Below are 9,791 nucleotides of genomic sequence, written 5' to 3' on the forward strand. Positions count from 1 at the left end.
AAAACAAAGCAAGATTCTTTTCAAATAAATGGTTTTGATTTATAAATGTAACTAACATGTTAGCTTTATATTAAAAAAAAAAATATTCACTATCGTTCTCAAAGCATCAGGCTTTTAAGGCTTTGCCTGGTATCTCCATCATCTTGCTCGACCTGAAAGACATACAACAAAAACGTCAGAAAATAGCAGAAACAACATCTTGTGAATTACCTAAAGGCAACTTGTGGGGAAGCTCACCTCAACAACTACTTTTGATTTCTTCTTGGACTTTCCATTACCATCAAACTTCTTCAATGCTCTTCCCTTTTTATGAATCACTACTTGCTCCTCACCATCCTCATCATCTTCAAAGTCTGTAATAAATAGTTCATGATTGAAATTGTTACTTTTGTAAACGCATATTGTAGTGATGATGATTCAGACATATACAAACATATTCCATAATCTCTCACTATTTTAAATGCATAAGAAACAGGACAAAAGAACATGAGTTTTACCATCACCGTCAAGGTGAGACTCCTTAGATGGGAAGCCGCCATAGAAATCTTCAATATCTTCTTCTTCCAAGAGTTCATCATAGCCTTCAACATATTCAATCTCTGGCTCCTCCTGAGATTTAGTTTAGTAAATAAAATGTCAGTACAACGAAGCTGCATCTTTTTTTTTGATGGTCAGCTTAGGTAAAACGAAAAAGAGCACCTCCTCTTCTTCTTCTTCTTCTTCTTGAACTTCAACTTCCTTTTGAACAAGCTCTGGGTAATCGAGTATCTTAGGGTAAACGCCTTTCATCAAACGTTCTAACAACTCTGTTTCAATGGACTGTTAAAAAAACAAAACAGCAAATTATAATGAGAATCTTAGAGAGCTAAAGTGAGGCAAAAGCATACAAACAAAACAAAGTGTGACCTTCTCCAACTGTGCTGCTTTTAAAGCCTTTTCCTCTCTTCTTGGCTCTCTCTTTATATCCCTCCTTGCCATAGTCATTATCTTCTCCCTTTCGATTCCAAAAACAAAAGAAAATAAACAAACTAAGACAATGTTGTGAATCAAAATAACATATATCAAAAACACCAAGAAACAAATTCGACCTTGTTTTGAGATTAAGTTTTCTTGTACGAATACGGATTTGAGTCATTTTGGTCAGTCTTTGTTTAACCTTGTGCTGTAACAACTTGGGCCAGTACAACTGAAACATGGAACAAGATATTAATATATAAGAAGAGGGAGAGATCAGTCTTTCAGAGATCTCACCAAGTGCTTATCAATGAGTTCAAGGGCCTTCTCATAGTTTCTAGGCAGCTTTATTCTCTCCCACAAGTTCTTTGGCATGTGTGCTCTCTCTATTGTCTTCATATATAAATAAAACACTCCTACATAACAACAACAACATAAGGAATCCTTTGTAATAAATCACAATACTTGCTTCAAAAGAAACCATGTTTCAACATTCCTAAGTGGTCCAAACACAGGACATGAGCAAAAACAAAAGGTTTTGAATATTTTGATGAGATTACCATCATGATCACGGATGGTGGCGTAGCGACTGTTGGCAAGAGGGCAAGAGCTACGGTTGCAGATACCTGTTACGTTATAAGGGTTTCTGCAGAAGATTCCTGTTTCGATTCTACAAAAAGTAAAATTACAGCAAAAGCTCATCAAAGCAAATCTTTCAGACAAAAGCAAAGAGAGAAGAAAAGAGACATACTTGGCCATGTAACTGCAGTGGTTGTGTCTGATAGCCTGCCATATAACCTCATCGTTTTGCATCTTTCACGATGTATGATGATGAAATCCGGCTTAAGGGTTTATGAGAAGCTGGTGAAAATCGGCGTGAATCAATCAACAGAGTTTTATAGTTTTTGGTGCGTATCCGGTTCAATTCGGTTTAGTTATTAGGCTTTCTGGGATTTAGCTTGGTTTGGTTTGAGTTTTTGGTTTATGATTTTTTTTTTCCTTTTGAAAAAAAAAACTATTGGTTTTATAATATTAAGTGCAGTTTTAAAATATCACAAAGCCACAAATTCTTGGTTTTACAAAATACATCATGATAAGTAAAAATAATAACATTGAGGAAATTCAGGATGATTTTTGTATTAGAAAAAAAATCTATTCGAGATCAAATTAAAATTTTATTTTTTATTTTTTGACAATAAATATAGTTTAATCATTTTCAGATTATTAAATTTAATCTATTTTTAAGTATAAGTAATAAGATTAAAATAAATTTTATTTAATTCGATTTTACATAGTTGGTTTAGTATAGAATCAGTTGATTTGATTTATAAAGTTCTAAACTAGATTTTGACCCGTGCAACCGCACGGGTGTTTGTTTTCACTTTTCTATACATAAATTATTGTTTTAGAACATAAGTGGTATATATTTTAATCATATACTTAAATATTTATATAACTCTTTCAAATACATTAATTTTATAATTTACATGTTATAATTAATTAATTGTTTAAACTGTATGTATTTACCACTTCTTATTATATATTTATCTTATTGTATTTGCATTTAGTTATTAAGCAAATTAATATATTAATGAGAAAATATATTTAAAAATTATTTTGTATTTAATTTATGCTAAATTTGATCCGTCTTTCAAAATTGAATTTCTTTTTACCAATATTTTTATGCTTATTCATTTTAGATAATTTATTATTGTATATATAAAAGTCTAAGATATGTTAATTTTTAGACATGTATTATATAGTTTGTTAATTTTAAGATGTTCTATCATCATATTATATTTTAAATAAATAGTTTATATTTATGAAAATAAAATTTATAAATTTATCAATTGAATATAATTTTATCATATTTATTTTAGTATAATAATTATATTTTAACATGATCATGACTATAAAGTAGATAAAATAGAATATAATTTATTTATTTTCATTTTTAAACGATAACTTAAAATACATTAAGTTATTGTTTAAATATTTTTACACAGATTTATTAGAATTTTTAAAATATAATATATAAATATATATTATATTTAAAATGAAAATATATTATGATTAAAGTAGTTACAAAGATTTTATATTATTAACTTTAAGGAAATACATGTTAATTTTTATACATGTATTATATAGTTTGATAATGTTAACCCATCTTACCAACATATTAGATTTTATTTTTGAACATAAATATTTTATAATTACGAAAATAAAATATATAAATATATAAATTTAATACAATTTTATTACATTTAGCTCAATATAATAGTTTTATTTTAATATGATTGATTATGATTACATAATAAATAAAACATTATAGATTTTTTTATTTTTAATTTTATATAACTGAATATATTAATCTATAATAATATTCTAAACTAATTTTGAAATTAGCAAAAATATTTAAATATAATTTCGAAAATGAAGATCTTGTAAAAATCTTTTTAAACAGATTTGTTAGAATTTTAAATAAATATATTTATATTTAAAATGAAAAGATATCAAAAGATATTATGATTAAAATATTTTAAAAGTTTTATTTATTATTAGTCTGAACTAAAATGTAATATGAATTTCTATGAATAGGTCCATTAGGTCCATTTTTAAAAAAAATCACACATGAATCAAGGTTGTAACTTCTGTTTTAATATATAAGATTGTTCCATTATTTAATAATTTGGTTCAGATTCGGTAAGTTCGGTTTGGTTCAGTCCCAAGGATTTTGATTTTGTAGAGGCTCGTGATTTTATTTGACTTTTAAATTCCAGTTTTGACCCTCCCAAAAGCGCTGTCGTATCAAATCAAAATCCAACTCAACACTCGCACTTCGGTATATCCGCCTTTTCTTCTTCTTCAACAACAATTCTCTCTCAGAGCCTATACTAAATCTCCCGGAGCTCAACTTCTCCGGCCATGTCTCAGTCAATCCAATTCTCAACTCCTTCACGCACTCCTCACCTTCTCCACCTCCCTCACTCACGCTTCCACCGCCCTCTCACTTCCCTATCCTTCCGCCAATTCCCTCTCAAATACACCTCCATCAGAGCCTCCTCCTCTCCGGAAGAGCGATCCGTCGTAGCCACCGCGGTCTCCACGGACACGGCAGCGATAGACGTCGATACCGTGACGGAAGCGGAGCTGAAGGAGAACGGATTCAGGAGCACGAGGAGAACGAAGCTGATCTGCACGATCGGGCCTGCCACGTGCGGGTTCGAGCAGCTGGAAGCGCTCGCGGAGGGAGGCATGAACGTGGCGAGGCTCAACATGTGCCACGGCACGCGCGAGTGGCATCGCGATGTGATACGCAGCGTTAGGAAGCTTAACGAGGAGAAAGGATTCGCGGTTGCTATCATGATGGATACTGAAGGCAGTGAGATTCACATGGGAGATCTTGGCGGTGGTGAATCTTCTGCTAAATCTGAGGTTTTATCTTCTCTTTAGCCATCTCAATTGAGAGCTTGATCTTCACATTATTGCTCTGTATAGTTACATGCTTGGTAGGCCTAGGCATTTGTAACTGAATCCGTACTAGAACTGATCATACAGGGCGGTCCATTGTGCCAGAGGTCCCCAGTTCGAATGACCGCGTGGCCGAAATTAATATAACATGCTGTGATTTGGGGATTAGGAGGATTAAGCTCCTGATATTCAAAAAAATAAAAAAAGATCATATAGGGCGGTAGTTCGAGTCTCAAGTGTTATTCGAACTGGAAAAAACAGAAAAAACTGACTCGAAGATGTGAGTTAGTATCTGAAATGAGTATTCGAAAACTTAAATAACTATCTTAAATACTCAATTTCATGTTTACTTTCATCCGGTTTGTAAAAATACTCGAAATCCCAATTATTATTAACTGAATCCTAAGTGAGTTTGGATCCTAAGACAGTTACAAACTCTACCTAAACTCGAAGTATAATAGTTTAGAAGACTTCTCGAAGAAGTTTACTAATCCTAAGTGGGAATTAAAATTTTCAGTGAAATTTGACCGCAAATTAGAAGGCTTCTAGAACTCAACCAAATCCGACATGAACATATATAAAACCCGAATAGGTCTAGGAGGCTGAATTCGGAAAACTATATTCGAGTTACTCGAAAGACCATGCCTAATGCTTTGGTATAATGACATTTTGCAGGATGGTGAGGTTTGGACATTCACTGTTAGAGCCTTTGATTCTTCTCGACCTGCACGTACCATCAGTGTGAGCTATGATGGTTTTGCGGAAGGTAAATGCACTTATGTTTTGCGTTATAAAGAATGAAGTGGAAGTGAAGAAGAACATTTTAGATTGTGATTTTTGAGTACGAAATTGAGAAAACATTTTTGATGATGCAGATGTAAGAGTTGGTGATGAGCTTCTGGTTGATGGTGGAATGGTGAGATTTGAAGTGATTGAGAAGATTGGTCCTGATGTCAAGTGTCTATGCACCGACCCTGGACTGTTGCTTCCTCGAGCTAACTTGACTTTCTGGAGAGATGGGAGTCTTGTACGTGAGCGTAATGCTATGCTTCCAACAATCTCTTCCAAGGTATCTTCCCTTTGATTTCTTGGTTCACCTTATTTGGTGATTTTGGGATGGATATGGATAGAAACAATGTGGAGATGTGTCTTTGATTTGTAGTCTTATTCTTTCAATACAGGATTGGTTGGATATTGATTTTGGAATTGCTGAAGGTGTGGATTTCATTGCTGTATCGTTTGTCAAGTCAGCTGAAGTGATCAATCATCTTAAAAGCTATCTCGCAGCTCGTTCCTGTGGAGGGTAAGTAAAAATGTTCATTACCAAGTAATAGGCCTGCGGTAATTAACCAAACCTGCCAAACCAAAAAGTTCGGTTTTCGGTTGAGTTTGGTTAGAAGGTTTGGTTCAGTTCGGAAACTTAAAAAACATTCAGTTTCGGTTTGTTAATCGGTTAATTCGATTTTCTAAAAAAATCAAACGGTACCATTCGTAACCAAAAATATGATCTGTATTGACCAACTAACCTAAATCTAAACCGAAATAACCGAACTTAACCAAAAAAATCAAGTTTTATTCAATTTTAACCGAAAATTTAATTGAAAACCAAAAACTTTCGTAGAAAATTTTAAAACCGAACTAACTGAAAACTGAACCGAACCAACCAAGCTAACATATCGAACTAACCGAAGAAACCAAACCCGCAGGTCTAACCAATAACATCATAGTACTATATGAGAAGCATATGATTTACCTTCTGTAACCACTCACTGTCTTTAGTTTATATTGTAATCATATTACGATGCAGGGACATAGGAGTGATTGCAAAGATCGAGAGTATCGATTCTTTAACAAACTTGGAAGAGATTATCCTAGCATCAGATGGAGCCATGGTTGCAAGAGGAGACCTGGGAGCTCAGATACCTCTCGAGCAAGTTCCAGCAGCTCAGCAAAGAATCGTCAAAGTCTGCAGAGCGCTGAACAAACCCGTCATCGTTGCTTCGCAGCTACTCGAGTCCATGATCGAGTACCCAACTCCAACCAGAGCAGAAGTAGCAGACGTCTCTGAAGCAGTAAGGCAAAGATCAGACGCGTTGATGCTCTCTGGAGAATCAGCTATGGGTCAGTTCCCGGACAAGGCTCTCACGGTTCTCAGGAGTGTCAGTCTAAGAATCGAGAGGTGGTGGAGGGAAGAGAAACGTTACGAGTCTACTCCACTTCAACCCATAGGCTCTGGTTTTTCAGACAGAATCTCTGAAGAGATCTGTAACTCTGCTGCTAAAATGGGTAAGTTTCATGTTTCTATTAGTTCCTCAAAAAGACAAAACTCTCTTTTAGTTTCTCATGTTTATGATCCGAACTTTTGCAGCAAACAACCTTGGAGTCGACGCGGTTTTCGTCTACACAAAGGACGGACACATGGCGTCTTTAGTTTCCCGCTGTCGCCCAGACTGCCCGATCTTCGCTTTCACGACCACAACCTCAGTGAGGAGACGGTTAAATCTACAATGGGGACTGATCCCATTCCGGCTAAGCTTCTCAGAGGACATGGAGAGCAACTTGAACAAAACATTCTCGTTGCTGAAATCAAGAGGTATGATCAAATCAGGAGACCTCGTGATCGCAGTCTCGGACATGTTGCAATCGATCCAGGTAATGAACGTTCCGTAGGTTCATTCTCTCTTGCAAACATTTCTCCAAAGACTGTTTTGTTTCCTACTTTGTTGCTGTTTAGACTTACTTCTACATTAGATTCCTAAGGCAACAGTGAACGATGCCATGAGTGTAAGCTTTGTTTATTGTGTACTGTGTTTTTTTTTTTGGCTTTCAAAAATATAATTAATCTGTTACAATATTTTAAATCCTCTTTTGTCGGATTTTGCAGCTCCTGTAACTGTAAGTAAGCCTTGTTAAAAAAAAATTGAACAATTTGATTTAGGAACACGTTTTGGTTGAAAACTTAAAAGAAATCATATGCAATTGATACCATAAAAGAATAACAGACTAGATGACTTTTGTCTTTTTTCGACAATATACACACTTGTACGTTGATCAATATGCCGTGAGTCAGTCAAGATTATGGGAATATTAGTTTTCCTCAATTCTAAGTTAATTATCACACTTCTTCCTCGAGGGTCAGACAAAAATGATATCAATTCACAGACGATCGAGTTGCCACAAAGTCTATATTATATGTTTTTTTATAAAGGATTTTCAAGTTCATATTATATGTTTATCAATCCACGAGTAAGTTTAAGATCTTCTGACCAATTTCTTTCATGTTCATTGGCGAAACGAAAATTGTATTTCATTTTTGTATGAAATTATGGTCTAAATTTAGAATAAAGACGATATGATTTTTACTTTAAATTAACTACCAAACACGGAAAATAGTTTACGTATATGCATTACTAATAAGTAATAAGTATTTAGCCGAGGGAAGACATAAAACTTTTTTGTATCGGAAACATACATGTTTTCTAATGTAGAGAATAAAGATAAAACACATTCTCTTCGTTTCATTAAGATATACATATTTGAGAAAAAAAAAACAATTTGTTTTAAAAAAAATTTTTTTGTATTTTTAATGTATATTTATGAATAACAGTGACTAATTTTAAATTTAAAAAAATTGCATTTATTAAACAATTTATTGATTTATAATTAGGAGAAATAAATAATTACAAAATTATGTATTTATAGTTAAAATTTAAGATATTTTATTAATATATGTGAAAACTATAAAATATGCATCATTTTAAAACAAATAGAATATTAAGAAAGTCTTTATATTACATTTTGTTAGTATATTATATTCCTTTCGTTTCAATATATTTAATGTTTTAGAAAAGTTTTGTTGTTTCATAATAGATGAAGTTTGCACAAATCTATGTAACTTTAATTTTATCAAAAACTGTATAACCAATTAGATTTCTTTTATTTTTATTTAAAATTAAATAAACTAATTTTATATTTAGTTTAGTGATGCTCTTGATAAAAGATAGTTTTTCTTAATATTTGAGCATTGGAGTAAAACATCAAGTAATAAAAAAAAGTAATAAAAAACAGATGGAGACATTTTACTATGAGAAAGAACATTATATGACATTGCAAAACTGAAATAATAAATCAGACTTCGAGTGATTATATGATATTTTGCATGTTTTTTAATCCACTAGAATTAGAGGCTAGCCAGAGAACGTATTTTTAATGATTAACTTTAAATTAATATAAAGCAAATCATATTGGAGGATTTGATCATATCTTCCCCTTCTATTGTTTGCATCAGCTTAAATCGATGGTCCCATCTCTGTACAAATTTGAGTAAGTGGGCCTCCTCAATATTTTAAAAGTAAAGACAACAATTTTTAGATTAGTCATGAAACAGTTCAATAATTCAATTATTCAGAATAGGCCTTAATTAATCAGCTATTTCTTTAGGGTCCTTAAGATCAGTGATATGATAAAGATACATATACAAACAATTGTTCAGAGTATAGAGACAACAACACCAACAATAGCAACAATTAATAAAGAAATTATAATCCATCTTATTAGCTGTGATTCAACGAATAAACTATGAACATCATACATTACACACTGTAAGTACATATGCCTACTTTTGTAATAATTAATAAATTAATATTACCGGAAATAAATTGTTTTTTCACATTAGATGAGAAAAGTCTGCCTTTGGTTCAACTATTTCTTGGTGATCTTCCCTAATGCAAATGGTTATGTAACTCTTAAGAACCTTACATTAGCATATATCTATATACATTAGCTTGGTTTTGCCTGAAAATCTGAAATTACCAGAAAAAGAGGAATATTCCCAAAGAACTCAACAGCATAATTCCAAAACAAAAAGAAGCATAAAAACTGGTAGGGTAATGATGATGTAAAGCAGTATATATAAAAAGCAAAATATAAAATTGTCTAATGTTGAAAAAACGTTACTTCAAAACTCTCCGCCAGGGGCTTCCTCCCTTGGCCTTCTCCTCCTCTGCCATGGATTCCGGTCAGTTAACGGAGCCTGACCCTCCAGAACCTCCCGATCCACCCTCATCTCCCGTTAGAACCTCTAACAGATCTTTCTCTCCCGTCAAAGCTCTCATCCTCTGCAAATCCCATATCATCAATGGAGTTTCATTCTTGGACAGATCTGTCTTCTCCAAGAGATTTTCCATCTCATCATTCCATCTCCTGTTACTGTCCTCTGCTTCGGAATCATTCATGAGTCCAGATTTAAATATGAAGTTTTCTCAGATCTCAGTGTATTCTGCCTCTGGAGTTCTTTGGCTTTCCATCTCCTCTCTGATTTTGGTCCTAAGAAGCTCTTCTACTTCAGTCCCGGTGGCTGGTTTGTT

General features: G+C 33.2%; 2 protein-coding genes across 3 annotated transcripts; one reads left to right on the top strand and one right to left on the bottom strand.

Moving 5' to 3' along the window:
* Positions 1-14: 14 nt before the first annotated feature.
* LOC111214199 (protein MAK16 homolog) lies at positions 15-1,852 on the bottom strand. Of its 2 annotated transcripts, XM_022716599.2 has the most exons (9): positions 1,706-1,852; positions 1,515-1,624; positions 1,252-1,370; positions 1,089-1,186; positions 907-994; positions 700-819; positions 498-609; positions 238-353; positions 15-152 (listed from the first exon to the last, which is right to left on the bottom strand). In XM_022716599.2, exons 1-9 carry the CDS (start codon positions 1,765-1,767, stop codon positions 99-101), a joined length of 879 nt encoding a protein of 292 aa, XP_022572320.2. In that variant the 5' UTR covers positions 1,768-1,852; the 3' UTR covers positions 15-98. The 2 variants fall into 2 exon arrangements, with proteins under 2 accessions (XP_022572320.2, XP_048632526.1); XM_048776569.1 differs by having other exon boundaries at positions 1,515-1,852.
* Positions 1,853-3,782: 1,930 nt separating this feature from the next.
* On the top strand, positions 3,783-7,279 carry LOC111214200 (plastidial pyruvate kinase 1, chloroplastic). The gene is made up of 6 exons (XM_022716601.2): positions 3,783-4,389; positions 5,101-5,191; positions 5,301-5,494; positions 5,607-5,728; positions 6,233-6,711; positions 6,794-7,279. The coding sequence occupies exons 1-6, from the start codon at positions 3,880-3,882 to the stop codon at positions 7,093-7,095; spliced, it is 1,698 nt and encodes a 565-aa protein (XP_022572322.2). The 5' UTR covers positions 3,783-3,879; the 3' UTR covers positions 7,096-7,279.
* Positions 7,280-9,791: the final 2,512 nt, after the last annotated feature.

The sequence above is a fragment of the Brassica napus genome, chromosome A3 (assembly GCF_020379485.1).
Source record: "Brassica napus cultivar Da-Ae chromosome A3, Da-Ae, whole genome shotgun sequence".
NCBI classification, from domain to species: domain Eukaryota; kingdom Viridiplantae; phylum Streptophyta; class Magnoliopsida; order Brassicales; family Brassicaceae; genus Brassica; species Brassica napus.